Source organism: Terrapene carolina, unplaced genomic scaffold (genome assembly GCF_002925995.2).
Source record: "Terrapene carolina triunguis isolate 2854851 unplaced genomic scaffold, T_m_triunguis-2.0 Scaffold112, whole genome shotgun sequence".
Classification (NCBI taxonomy): Eukaryota; Metazoa; Chordata; order Testudines; family Emydidae; genus Terrapene; species Terrapene triunguis.
The window spans coordinates 19,160,133-19,175,503 of NW_020664463.1; the positions used below are offsets into that span (position 1 = coordinate 19,160,133).

A 15,371-nucleotide genomic window follows, 5' to 3' on the forward strand; every position below is an offset into this window, starting at 1 on the left:
ACCCTCTGTTGCTTTTTACATATATCACAGTCAATCCATATCTAAATATGCCCATTCTTTATATAGTGCAGTCCCAAACACCAGTGGCTTGGTTGTGAAAGGGGACAGTGAAGATCAATGCCTAAAAGTAGAGGAAACAAATATTCAGTTAGTATGACATTCTGGGGTGCAAAGCAGACCAGTGAGGGTCTACATCAGCCTCACAATGCTTTGCTGCTGTAGCTCCCACCGAGATCGCTCACAAACAGCGTGCAGGTCACACCCTGAGCGTCCGTGTGTAGCTGCAGCCTGCCAGCCACACATCAGTGACACTCTGGCTTCCACAAACTTTGGTTACCACTTGCAGGGGAGCCCAACACACTCCTAGTCCCAGATTTTCCCCCCAAAATGTATGTTCTGCACTGTCCAGCCCTCTCCTGGACAGTCCAAATATATTAGGTCTGTTACCCATCTAAGGGGACCAATATACAACAGTCTGCTACATTAAATAGAGTTATCCAAACAATTCACATCATTGGATTAGTTTTACTTAAAGAATAAAACAAGTTTATTTACTTACAAAGAGAGAGATTTTAAATGAGCGTAAGTATAAGGCATTACAAGAGCAATGCAGATTAAATGCTTCCTAGTACTAAAATTTAACCAAGTAGACTTGGTTCAAGTTGAAACTCTTACCATATGTGTCCAGTAATATTGCTCACCAAATTCTCAGGCCAGAATCGGCTCCCAAAATCCAAAGGCTGTTTCTTTTGTCTTCTTGGGTGAAAGACAGAGGCTATGTCTACACTACAGCTTATGTTGGCATAACTTCTGTTGCTCAGGGGTGTGAATAAACCACCACCTTGAGCAACATAAGTTACACTGACATAAGCATCAGTGCAGACAGTACTATGTTGTTGGTGGGGGAAGCTCTCCCTTCATAGCTACTGCCGCTCGCTCGCAGGGGCTGGAGTAGTTAAGCCGAAGGGAGAGCTCTCGCTCTCTCCTGTTGGTTTAGAGCAGGGGTCTCAAACTCAAATGACCATGAGGGCCACATGAGGACTAGTGCATTGGCCCGAGGGCCGCATCACTGACACCTCCCTCGCTGCCCCTGGCCCCTCCCCTGCCCCGTCTCTTCTCCACTTCCTCCTCCAAGCTGTTTTAATAAAATGTATACACTCAGTAAAGCCCCCCCAGTGCACTGGGTTGCACCACCACTCCACCCCTGATCTGCCTCTTCCACGGGTGGTAGGTTTGTAGAAATTTTGGTGGTGCCCAGAACCTGCCCCCCCCCCAACTCCGCCCTCACCTGCCTAAGGCTCTGGGAGGGAGTTTGGATGGGGGAGGGGGTCTGGGGTGCAGACTCTGGGAGGGAGTTTGGGGATAGGAGGGGGTGCAGGGGTGAGGGCTGTGGGGCTGGGGATGAGGGGTTTGGGGCATTGGAGAGGCTCGGGGCATTGGAGAGGCTCAGGACTAGGGCGGAAGGGCAGCCTGCCCTGGCCCTAGAGGAGGGGGGCACTAGGACCCTGCGGCAGCAGGTGATGCTGGAAGCCGGCAGAGCGGAGTCAGCATGAGCTGCAGGCTCTGGCAGGCGGGGCCGGGGGAGAGACCCAGCCCCAAACATTAGGGAGCAGCGCACGGGGAGCTTAGCTGCCACATAAAATAACTCGGGGGGGGGGGCGGGGTTGAGGGGAGTTTGGCGGCGACAGGAAGTAACTGGGGGGGGGCGCAGGGAGCTTGGCGGGCTGCAGGGAAGAGCTCTGCGGGCCGCATGCGGCCCAGAGGCCGCATGTTTGAGACCCCTGGTTTAGAGTGACAACATTAGGGAGCTTTCAGTGGCACAGCTGCACTGCTGTAAACTCTATAGCAAGGGTGGCCAACCTGTGGTTCTGAAGCCACATGCGGCTCCTCAGAAGTTAATATGTGGCTCCTTGTATAGGCACTGACTCTGGGGCTGGAACGACAGGCGCCAACTTTCCAGTGTGCCGGGGGGTGCTCACTGCTCAACCCCTGGCTCTGCCACATGCCCTGCCCCCACTCCATTCCTTCCTCCCTCCTCCCCTGAGCCTGCCATGCCCTCGTTCCTTCCCCCTCCCTCCAGAGCCTCCTGGACGCCAGGAAACAGCTGATCGGGAGGTGCGGGGAGGGAGGGAGGCACTGATTGGCGGGGCTGTCGGTGGGTGGGAGGCGGCAATATACATTGGTCAATTCTGGCACCTTCTCAGGCTCAGGTTGGCCACCCCTGCTCTATAGTGTAGCCGTACTCAAAGAGGTGGCTATACAGAGGTACCTTGGGATGTTTTTGTCCTTCCCTTTGACAGTACAGTGACTTTTTTGAAATGCATTTTCCTGAGGGTTACCCCTACCTAAAGTTCACTCCCACTGTGTGGCTGGAGACAAGAAGTCTGGTGGTGAAAGAGGTTCCATGCTGTTGTTTGCTAAGATGCAGATCTGTTTGTTCCTGCTCTGCTTCCTTGTCAAAGAATGGCCACTTGCTAGGTGATTGCCCATCAACTTTGATGACACCTGATTAGAGGCATCAGCTTGTCCTTTGTCATTGAGAAACAGGTTTACCCACTCCCCAGACTTGCCTGGTAAACACACTTCATTCATGATTTCAGCTTATGTTCATAATTTTACATATAATGTTGTGACATACATTTCACAATGATATTACTGACCAGCAAGGAGTTAGTTTTCAAATGATATCTCACAAGGCATGTTTTGCACAAAGATTACTACAGTGGTGTGTGTAGGGAATGAATCAGGTGTGTAATCAATCACAGTCACTAGTTGAATGAAATGGAATCTGTAAGACAGAGATGATGAGCCGTTGTATTACGCTTGGAGTAAAAGGGTGTACCATTGGAAGAATCTGGAACATGTCTAGTAGTTATGTAAATGATGGGTAAATTGGTCAGAAAAGAGGTCTATGTGAGTGTAAATGGTAAAGTAGCATAACTTACATTGCCTGCTTTATCTTAGGTCTGGTCTAGGGAGTTAGGTCGATGACACGAGGCAGCTTACGTCAATCTAATTAACTGCCTTGCTATACCAACTGAATAACTCCCACCACCGTGAGCAGCACAGAGTCAAGATCGATGTAGTTAGGCCGACGCAGTCTCAGTGTAGACACTACATTGCTTATGTCGACAGTTAGTGGCTTTTAGGAGCCATCCCACAATGCTGACAGTACAATTGATACAAGCGCTCCTGGTGAGGACGTGCCCCACCGACACAAAGAGGAAAGTATAGACATGCACAAGCAATGCAATTGCTGCAGCGGCTGTTTGCCAATATATGTTTGGTCAACTTAATTTGGCACTGTAGACATGGCCTTACACTCTCCTGATAGTTGCTTTTCCTGCTACCCCTTTTATCTTTCTGTCCACTAGTCATATAACTTGGACTTATTTTGCACACGTTAATGCCAAATTGATGCAAGTTGCACATTTTTTCTATGGTTACACTCATTTAGCCCCCTTTTCTGACTGGTTTACACTTGATGTGTAGAGCCCTGCATGGGTACAAATTTATATCCGCGTATGCAGATATCCACAGATATAAATCAGTATCCGCGGAACCGCAGGGCTCTCCCAGGAACCACAGTGGTGAAAGGAGCAGAATGCAGGGCCGCCGCTCCCAGGAGCCAGCACCCCGTGCCGGGAGCTCCTCCTGCGCGGCTGTACCGCCCCCACCCCTGCCTCCATCCCTTCCATGCAGCTGCCTGCGTCTCCTGTCTGGGAGCATGTGCGCTGCTTGCACACACTAGCGCGACCAGAGACAGCTGCTGGTGAGCCTGGTGCTTGCCTGAGTGGGGCTGGGAGTAGTACAGCCATGCCGGAGGATCGGGGTGCTGGCTCCTGGGAGCGGTGGCCTCACATTCTGCTTCTTTCACAGAAGAGTTCCTGGGAGAGCCCTGCGGTTCCACGTATACCGATTTATGTCCGCGGATATCCACATCCGCGCTATAAATTTGTGTCCGTTTAGGGCTCTATTGTTGTGTGATGTATTCCACTGATTGTCACTGCTGAACTTGGCCTTGTACGTTTATGCTGTTCTTCCGGTAAGTGGCTGAATAGAAGGTTATTGTCTGACCACTGTCTCACCTCTTGAGGTGCTTGAGAACTACTTCGCATAATGACATTATTTGAAGCTTAGGAACTGGACCAGAACTATGGCTGATGTAACCCAAAGCACAAGGGACAGCGTCTGATCTCTCTTACATAGGCGTATATCTTCAGAGACTCCACAGACTTTAATTCAATTTTTAAACTTTTTAAATGGGACCACAGTCTATCTCACTTATGTGTTTTTTTAAATGCACATTTTGAAAGTCATTTGATAATGTACATGGTTTTCACTCCTTTAGATGTATGAAATAAAAGAAGAAGGAGGAATTCTCAAGAAGCTCTATGAAATATGGCACAAAGCTACAAAGCCTCTGCAGCCCAAGGTGCCACAACAAAACAACACAAAGATGAAAAGTTTGTCTTACCCCTTTTCCAGAGAGAAAATATATTTGTGAGTATTTTAAAATGTAAAAGCCATTTAAGCAGACTGTAAAATTCTGTTGGTATCCTTCTTCCATTGTAAAACCTAGTACTTAAGTAAGTATCTGAATCAAAATCCAAGCACCTCTTGACACATCAGATATTTTGGTTCCTGATATGAACTTTGTGGCATAGGTCCATCTCCACATCTGAGTTGAATTCTGCTCTCAGATATGCATGTGCAGCTACTATTGAGGTAAATGAAAGTTGACTGCTTTTAAGCGGAATTTATCCCTATGGGTCAAATTCAAAAGTGAGTCCAAATAAGTCTAGTAGGAGTCTAAGTTTGGTAACCTATGCCATCTGCCTCCCCTCACATTACAGTACCTTTCGTCTCACTATCTACTTCCTTCAACTGACATACATGGAGCCTGATTTTCCTCTTAAATTAATGCAAATCAGGAATAAGTCCAGTAAAGTTAATGGAGTTACACTGGTGTAAATGAATGGAGAAGCAGAGCCCGTGGAATTCTCACTCACCCTTACTTATCATTGGGTAACTTACACACCTTGTCACATCACCTCTGAATTTGGCCTTATGAGTCAGTTTAATGGAAGGTGAGTTGATGTAAATTACATGCCGAGAGATGAGAAGAGAGGCATAGCAAGAAAAGCAACTAACAAGAGGATGCAAGATAGGCCAACTCCCTCTTTAACTGGCATCTTCTTTCAGTTCCTTCGTGTGTAAGTTACACTAATGTAGACTACGTTACACATGCACATTAGTAAGGTGTAAGGTAGTCTCAGTGAATGTGAATCTAACTTATACTGCTTGTTGGTTTTAGTGGGTTTGCACAGGATATAAGTCAATGCAGAATTTCACTCACTGGATGTAACTGCTTCCATTGGATAAGATACTTATGACTGTGCGGGTAACAGAAGGGGTTGTATTCAATGAAATAGGTGTGTTTTTAACTTGAATTGAAAGTACCAAATAAATTATGAGTAGGGAAAGTAACCATGCAGTCTAGCTTGTAAAAAATATATAACTTATAAAGAAGCATTTTTTTTTCTTTCTGGTTAGATTAGATTTATGAAAGTAATTAAAATTTGGCCAATACTATGCAAATAAGGAATTCTTGCCACCTGCCTTTCCACCCACAATAATACGTTTGGGCCTAATATGATGTTTAGCAGTTCTTATTACCTCATTAAGAACTGGTTCCCTGCATTTATGTCTGACAAATAAAGTCATATAAATAGAATGACCTACCACATCATTTGTTGCCCTTTCTGACAATTTGCATTAAAACTGAATACATGTTAAGTCAGCTAGAGGGAGTAAACTGGCAAAGTTAATTTCATTGATGAGGATTCCTGGGTTTGTTTAGCAGTTATTTATGTAATAATATAATAATTACATAACTGTTACGGATTGATTGTATGGAAGCAAATGTAGTATTGACTTCTTAGTCATCCTGAAAAAGAGTAATGAACATCTGCATTAAGGCTAGTTGAAATCTGATAGCATTAATTGAGTCAAGGAATGTTAGAATACTGTGGTTATTTTATAAGGAAAAAACAGAGAATGTCAGTCTATGTAAAGAATAAAAACTTTCCTTACCAAAAGGTATTTTACATTTGGATAATGTTTCTGCATTAACTCCTCCTCCTCCTCCTTTCAACCTGTGTAACCCACAGTCTTCTTAATACACTGAAATATTTGTAGAGTTCAATAGGATCAGGCAACCTTCTGTCTTAAGAGACCACCTTAGAGTATCCAGAAATACATACAGTTCTGCTTCACCTCCCTCTCCTTTAAGCAGCTGGTTTTTCTCAAGCCTTTGCTTGAATGGTCACTTAATACAGGTTTTGTTGTAATTGTTTCAGATGGATTCTTAACCAAATTGTTGTATAATCCTATTCATTAGTAGCATTCATGAAAACGTAACTAATCTTGTCTCTCAACATTTTAAGGTACAACATTAAAGACAAAGACACATTTTTCGACAATGCTACCCGCAGTCGAATAGTAAGTAAACACAAGTGGCCTCAGTATTGATAGAATCTTCTGTGCTCAATGGTATCTGCTTCAACAATGAATGCACCTGGTTCCCCTTCATCAGTATTTGCTTATTGTTTCATAGCAACAGAAAAGTGCAATCAGGTGCGACAGATCCAGACAGTTGGTAAACAAATCATCTGTCTCATTGCTTGGAAAAGAGTGCAGTCTTCATATGTATAATGTTTTCATGTTGTCATGCTTCCTAGTGCATTTATTTAGATATTGGTAAATATGTCAATTACTGAAAAGAAGAGCCAGATTCTGCTCTCTCTTAAACTGGTGTAAATCTGGAATAATTCCAATTAATTCCTTGCAGGATTTGGCTACAGGTTTTAGGGCCAGAGCCTAAGAAGGTATAAATCACCATAGTGCCATTAACTTCAATGGCATGACACTGATTTACAGCAGCTGAGGATCTGACCTATCTATAGTATTTCTAGGCTCTCTAGATTCATAACATAAGCAAAATTATTACAATATACAGCCAATCATTCATATTCTATACCAAGATAAAAGTAATGTAAAAGTGAACAAAAATAGATTCAACTCCTGCTTATCTTATTTCTGTTCCTAGTTCTGCCACTCCCCTGGTGGGTGACCTGTGGCAAGTCACTTCCCCTCTCTGTGACTCAGTTTCATGCTCTGTAAAAATGGGGATAATGATACTGAGCTCCTTTGTATAGCATTTTAAGACCTACTAATGAAAAGTGCTATATGAGAGCTAGGTATTATTTATTTTATTTTATTATTTATTTGAGAGTCTTGATGAAAGTAATGTGGTTGCTTTTGTGAGTAAAGGCAAGTAGAATTTAGCCAAATATCAGTTCTTCTTTCAGGACAACATTTAAAAGCATAGGAAAGACTGAGGCCAGAATCTCAGCTGATGTAAGTGGCATAGATTCAATGAAGGCAATGGAACTTAACAGATGTAAATTAGCACAGGTCTGTTGAAGTCAACGGAGCTACTCAACTTTATACCATGTGAGAATTTGGACTGATATTTTCAACCTTTTCTTCAAGAGAAGATATATAATCTATGAGTTGTGCCTTCTGGAGAGGTTATTGTTAGTAAATATATTACTAAACGAATGGATTCAAATATTGTTCATAGATGTAACTTTCTTAGGTTTTTCTATAGCACTTTAGTAAAAAGTTCTATTTAGTTCAAAATTTAAATGCAATGGTCTAAACAATATATTTATACATGAGTCAAACACAGGATTGGTTTAAATATTGCTACAAATTAACTACAGAAGAATACCTTATTTTTATGTGTAGTTCTGTGGCTTGTGCCAGCACTGTAATTAACTTAATCCTAAGAGATAAAATGTTTGTTGCATCACTGTTTTTTCTTTCTGTAGGTACGTGAAATTTTAAAGCGTACATCTTGTACAAAGGCCGAAAACAGTATGGGTAAGAGAATTAACAATGTTATATCTATGTTGTTTTGAAGGTGATTGTTTTCAATATTTTTATTTTAATACAATTTAAAATAATCAAAATATTTGTCTAACAGTATATAAAAATGAACTAATGCATTTTCACATGAACTAGAGATTGAAATAAAATACATATTCTTAACAATAAAATCAGCCCTGAGGATACAGTACTGTCCCTTTTTCTGAGGAACCACATAGTGTTAGAAAGTAAATGGTCATCTTTTGAACAATTACTTTTAAAGACTCTCTAGCAGATTAGAAAGATACAAGCCTTTAAATCAACTATGTTCATTTGTGTTGTGAACATAAATCTAAATGAAAGCCGGGCTCATGTTTGTCATTGGTAGCATTGTGAAATTAATATATAGATACTATGTAAGGAGTATGCTGAAAATATGTTCCTAAAGTCTGTATCAAGGCAGAGTTGACAAACAGCTTTTCTGCCAGATAAAAGATGGTTATTCAGCTATCACATGTAAATTAAGCATTGTAATCCAACACAATGGAAACCCATTTACATAGAAAGTTGCAAAGGAGGATGCAAAATGTACAGGGAAGAAGCAGGATTTAGGAAAAACAAGCATTGGGGGGTGGGGTCATGGGGAGGGAAGGTGAGTGTTATTGTCTTTGAGAACAGACAATGAACGTGGGAGATATAAGCAGAGGGCAAGGAGACACCCCTTTATCCTGCACTTAGGAAGTAAATGGACAGCAGGTTTACATTCATGAAAATAGGATCTCAACCAGGCTTGGTTGAAATGCTGCAAAGGACATTTGGGATGAGATAAATTTCTTTAGACAGAAGGTTAGTCTGTTAAATTTAGTCTCCAGAAATCATGTTATGATTTTGTTTTATATGTAACCCTTTTGTTTCCATTACCTTCTCTCACTTTCTCTTGCATCTTGAATGCTCGATAATAAACTTATCATTGTTTTCACTATAAATATAACTCAGTGCTGTGGTATTATACAAGGAGCTGATCCTAAGTTGAATCATTCAAGCTGGTGTGTACACTGTTCCTTTGGGGACAGTAGACCTGGTATTTCTGTGAGTGTTCTGTAGATAAGAGGCTGGAACTACAGGGAATACTTCAAAGGGGAAAGGGATACACCTATTGTTAACCTGCAAGGCAAAGTAAGGGCTGGCATAGCCCAGAGGAATTTGTTTGGGTGGCTCACAGGCTGATGGTGTCAGGGAGCTGATATCCAGTTAAGCACCAGCAAGTCTCCCTCTCGCTGGAGACAGGTGACTCTGTCCTGGGTACCCTGAGAATTGTCACATCTGTCTATAGGTGAAATGAGTGTAGTGCATCATAAATGTGGCCAAATTATACCTCATGCAACGTCTTTAACCTCCATGGAGTTGCACGGTGTGTGGGCAGCACAAAGCTTTGTCCATGGAGTGGGTTACTTTAAGCTGAGGTTAGTTACTAAAAGAAATATTTCATACAATAAAGATAATAGGGTCTGACTTTCCACTCATACTGGTTTTACACCAAAGTGACTCTATTAACTTTAATGGCTACCCCAACTTTAGTGAAGTAACTCCTTATTTATATAATCCACTGTGGAAGTGGATTAATCTAAACCACCAAAAGGCACCGGTGCAGGACAAGAGTATCCAGATGTAGAGTTAGCACGGAATAGCTATTGCGCTTTGAATTCACACCCTAGCTTAGACAAGCCCTGAAATGTCTATTTATTTTATGGACTGCGTAGCACATTTGATTAAAAATGTCATTTATCTCTGGAGTCCTAGGTCCATATTTTACCTTGGGTCACAAGTGATAATGACTCTGGCTTATTTAGCCCACCTTACAAAATACGTTACACAGTTCATCAGAATTCATAATCTATGCTCAAGAGCGATCACAGACTGCAATGGCAGGAGGGATGCCAGTTGGGATTAGAGCTGAATGAATGATTGATTTTTCAAATTTGCTACTGAATGGAAAAAAAAGTGGGTTGACCCTAAATGGATTTTTTTTTTTTGTTATTTCTTGCCAAAACGAAGCACCCTCTGTCCCCCCAGAAAAGTTCAGGTTAAATGGAACAGTTTGTTCTGAGTTGAACAAAACATTTTGTTCAATCATAAATAATGTTTTTCTGTGTTTTTTGTTTTGTTTGTGTGGGGTTTTTTTTACTTTAAAAATTAGCTAAATTTCAAAACAAAATGTTTGAAATTAAGTCAAAAACATTTCATTTAGAAAATGTCAAAATGAACTATTTTGACTTTTAAAAAAATTATTTAAATTTTATTTTTCGAGCTGAAACTGTTCACCAAATTTGACCTGAAATTTCAAATAGCTTTGGTTGACACAAAACTGCATTTTTCAGTTAGTAAACTATTTTGTCCAAAAATGTTCACGTAGCTCTAATTAGGATTGAGGATTCTGGCTGTTTTCCTGCCATCAAAGTTTTATCCAGACTGACTCTCATCCAGTAAACCCTCAATCTCAACCAAATCATTAGGAATTGATCACTTTGCCTGGGTTGAATGAGATGAAGACATAAAGCTGGATGTCAACAGCATGCTGAGGACCTTTCAGCCCACATATCCGAAAGGTCGCCATGCTCATGTTTAACAAGAGGAGAGAAAGATGGACCTTGCAGTACCCTATATGAGTGTGCTCGCAGCGAGGAGGAGCAGTTGCCCAGTACCACTGACTGAAAACACTCAGCAAGAAAGGAACAAAACCATGCAAAGTAGCTCTATCCATCCACATTTTGGTCCACATGCAAGTTAATAATACGTCACCCTCAATGGTATCTCAGGCAGCTGATAGATGTACCTGATCCTTATCCATTGCTAGAAGAAGACCATCTACCAGTGCAGTCAGCACAGTCTTTGTTTTATAGAAAGGCTGGCACCCAGATTGACAAGGGTCAAGAAGCAACTACATATTGTGAAAATTGTCATCACGGCTTTTTCAATAATCTTAACTAAGACTGGAAGATGATGAGATTCTGGGCAATAATTGCAGGTGGTTAGCCTCATGTGATAGTTTCATAAGCAGCATGCATTGAAGAGGTTGCAAAGCTAAGAAGCACCACAATATATACTGTAAGGAATACATCAAACCATTGAACACTGGAATCACTGCAACTTGCCCCAAAGACCATCTCCAATAAGTATGCATTTGTCTTAAAGAACCTCCATAGGAAGATCCCGTATGTTTCCAGTACAATTTTATTTAATCTTTGGTTGAAGAGCTAACTCCACAACCAGCAACCGGTTTTTGTCAGGGCTGTGACATACCTGCATACAACTCAAACTAATAAGTAGCTGTGTCACCCTTGCCCTCTAACCTGGGGTGCCCTTTACAATGCTTTGCTGCTACAGTACTGCTCACAGACAGTCTCCAGCATGCAAGTCACTCCCAGGTATGTCTGTGGGTGTGCTACAGCCAGCCAGTCTTGGTCGTATTGTAAGGTGACCCTCAACACACTCCCAGTCTTAGATTTTACCACAGAAATGTATGTCCTTTACTGCCCATCGCTTTCCTCGATAATCCAAGTTTAATAAAGTCTGCTTTTTCTTTAATAGAAATAATATACACACAACTTGCCACCTCAAATGGAGTTTCCCAGACACTTCAGTTTAAACGCACTGAATTAGACAAAACAATTAAACATCTTTATTAACTGCAAAGAGAGATTTTAAGTGAGTGCAAATAATGAGGTATAAAAGTCAGAAATGATTACAAGAAAATAAAGCTAAACTGCTACTGGTGCCTAACTTAACAAACTATATCAGATTCAAGCAAAGTTTCTCACCATATGTTTTCAGCAGTATTATGGACAAACCCTCTATGTCAGGGCCCCTTCTCCCAAAATTCAGTGAAGGCTTCCTTTGTCACTTCAGGTGTTGTGAATGCGATGGACAGGGAGAGAGAATCTTGGAGTGTTTGCCCCTCCTTTTTACAGTTTCAGTTCCCCTTTTGAAAAACATTTCCAGCTGGGTACCAAGAGACAAAAAAGTCTATGTGGAAGGATGTTCCTTCACCCGTTTGAAGTTCCTTTGTCTCCCCTTCCCATTTGATGACTGTTTAACGTTGAAATGACAGACCTGTTTACGAAACTCAGTCTGGAACATGTGGTAATAACTCCATAGAGTGGAATCTTATAACTTCACATATGAGGTTGCTACATATATGTTATCAGGACGGTATTGACCAGCAAATTATGAGTTTTCAAATGATACCTCACAAGGCATACCTTGTACAAAGATTATTGCAATAGTATGTAGGGTGTGGACACGGGTACATTCTGTCCCATGGGCTTTTTGTGGTGGTTTAAGACAGATGAAGACTGCATGGAGTGCTCATTCACTGCTCCTTATTTCATGTTGTATTTGAATGGTACGTGGTCCTCGTGGACAGTTTTGACCTTTGCTTTTGTGTTCCATAGCAATGATTTCTGATAATACTAGTTTATTAGACTTCAGCTTCCACTCATTTGAACATTCTCCTAAGGGGCTATTTCCCCTGGTTGTTGTATGGAAATTAGGAAATTCAGTAGTTCCCATTTCTACATTAATTAAATGATTCCTGGATTTAATGATGGTCTCAAGAGCACCATAGATTAGTGGCTCACTGAGTTCCTTAAGCATCCTAATTTTGTTCATCTTTTAGGATTCTGTCACTTCCCTGCCTCACAGATATGGCAATAGAAACAGGGATCCTAATAGCTGCAGTTGTTTTCCACGATTGTATGTGTATTATACATATTGAGCAACAGCATAATAACACACTTAACACTTACAACTGGCCCAATTTGACTGTTCAATTCTACAGTTGTACAAGATCACGTCTGCTGCTATTTAGACTGGTGCATGCTATTGTGCAATAAAAAGGTTAAGGAAATGTTTTCTTCTAACTTAATTTTAAACATGCTATAAGCCATGCAAAGCATCAACTATTCCCCATAGTGGACTTGGTATATTCCAAGTTTGGAGATTTAAAAATCATCCCATTTCTCAGTAATATCAATTGAAATAATGATCAGATTTTGTTTTCTTTGTACAAGGGGGGGGAAATGTATTAGTAATGTTTGATTAATTCCAAAAATGGATAACAGGATTTTGCTGAAACTTTCCAGAATAATTCTAATTTGGCCATGAGAGATTTGACAGCCCCAAAGAATAACTTTTGTAGGTAATTTTTCAGTATAGTGGAAAAATAAGGATCTGAAATAGACTAGCAGTCTTAACCTTAACAGTTGTATCATATAATGATGTCTCTGGTTGGGTTGTCCACAGGGACTGAATACCAGGACCTTTACTCAAATTAAAGGATGAGGTCCATTAGCTCAAAGACAGTGGTGGACTCATACTTCTATGCGTGGTCTAGTCACTAGATGGGGCAAAGAACCATGTTAGCATGGGTTACAGTTGAGTTCTCAAGTGCCGCTTTAGAGCTTCTTGTCATTTTTTCCCATCTAATTTCCCACCTGACATCTGTGTGCTCAGTGGGAGTAAACAGATTCTCTACTGGTGCAACTCTTGTGCACAGCCCTGGATCTGGAGAACACAGACCAAACTATTTCCTCCTGTGGGCAGAGTTTTAAATGAAGACAGATAACTTTGCATTGTTATGAAAAAGGAACTTGTGGAAGCTCCAGCATTTGGTACATTTAAAACTAGATTTGACCAAAGGTTAGTAAGATTGTTCCCTAGTGTACATTTACTACAACATGGAGACAAACTAGGGCCTTGTCGACAATACAGAGTTATGTCGTCAAAATCTGCCTTTTGTCGACAAAACAGTGGATGCGTACACACTGCAAAGTGACTTTTGGCACCAAAAATGCCATTTTCACAATAACATAAAACCACCCTGACGAGAGACATAAGGCATTTTGTGCAAAATTGTTGTCGACAAAGTGCCAGTGTAGACACCATGCTTGATTTTAATCACTTTAATTGGCCTCCAGGAGGTGTCCCACTATGTCCATCTTGACCGCTCTGGTCAGCAGTTTGAACTCCACTGCCATGCAGCCAGGTAAACAACCGTCTGTCCCTCCCTCTTAAAAGCCCTGGGAATTTTTGAAATTCCATTTCCTGTTTGCTCAGCCTGGAGAGGTCTCATCACATCTTCGCAGGTGACCATGGTAGGTTATTGCAGCGAATGCTCTCCTGCTTGGATCACTGCAGAGCTGCTGGATCTGCTCAGTATATGGGGAGAGGCGGCTGTGCAGTCCCAGCTGCGCTTGAGCCATAGGAATTTTGATACCTACGGGCAGATTTCTTGAAGCTTAAGCGAAAAGCGCTATGATCGGGACATGCTGCAGTGGAGAGTGAAGATAAAGGAGCTGAGGCTGGCATACCATAAGGCAAGGGAGGCAAACTGTCGCTCTGGTGCTGCACCTAGGACCTGCCAGTCTATAAGGAGCTTGACACCAGCCAGAGCCCCATGGATACTTTGGCAGGCCTGGAGGCAGTGGAAAGAAGACCTAACCCGGAGGACAAAGTCATTGATGAAGAGGTGGAGTTAGACGACAATGTGGAACTCCCAGCAGGGTCTCCCAGTGAGGCAGGCAGCCAGGAACTGTTCTCCACTCCAGAGGTGACTAGCCAGTCACAGTTGCTCTCCAGCGAGCAAGAAGCAGGAGAGGAGATGCCTGGTAAGAGGCTGTGGTTTGTGTTGTGCGGAGGTGGATTCAGGGTATAGAAATGTGGGAGGCTGGTTGTGTTTCTGTATGCTGGACATTTCCCTGTGCAGCTAATCAATATGGCAGGGTGTTGATGCACGCCAAGATCTCATGGGAATCCTCCAGAGAGATCTCTAGGAAAGTTTCCTGGAGGTACTCAGCAATCCTCTGCCAAAGGTTCCTTGGCACATCTGCTTTGTTCCTTCCCCATTGTAGGAAACTTTCTTGTGCCATTCGGCAATCATTAGTGCAGGAACCAAAGCGTCACACAGGCGAGCAGCATAGGGAGCAGGGCAGAAGTCACAAGCATGTAGTAGATGTGCCCTTGTTTCCCTGCTTAGCCTCAGAATTGAGATGTCTGCTAGAATGACCCCCACCTGAATTTTTTCCCTAGTCAGCTGCACCACAACCCTTTCAGAGTGCTCTTTTCCCCATGTAGCACCCCTCCCCTCCCCAGCCAACACTCACCATGCTTTGGGTGTTCGTCAAGATGTGTGCTTGCCAAGGGTCAGTGAGAAAGTGATTGTTATGTTACCAGAGGTGTATTTTACTGAAATGTTTCAATGTTGTGCGTGAATCATGCTTCTGTGCATTGTTCCTTGTGCTTTGGCAGATGTGGCCTTGAGGAACACTCTCTCCCCACACACACTTGCATTAATGCAGCCCCCAACAGTCAACTTCCCAACTGACCAGTAGCAGTCTGGAGTCGCCAGCTTCCACACAACAATTGCCACACGCTTCTCT

The 15,371-nt window shown here is 42.2% G+C and overlaps 1 protein-coding gene across 1 annotated transcript in view; it reads left to right on the forward strand.

Annotated features, from left to right (window-relative positions):
- The window catches only part of ANO2 (anoctamin 2), a 301,983-nt gene that overhangs the window by 81,638 nt on the left and 204,974 nt on the right, over positions 1-15,371 (forward strand). The window contains 3 exon segments of the mRNA XM_026652275.1: positions 4,352-4,503; positions 6,450-6,504; positions 7,899-7,950. Of these exon segments, the coding sequence (XP_026508060.1) occupies positions 4,352-4,503; positions 6,450-6,504; positions 7,899-7,950 (259 nt within the window).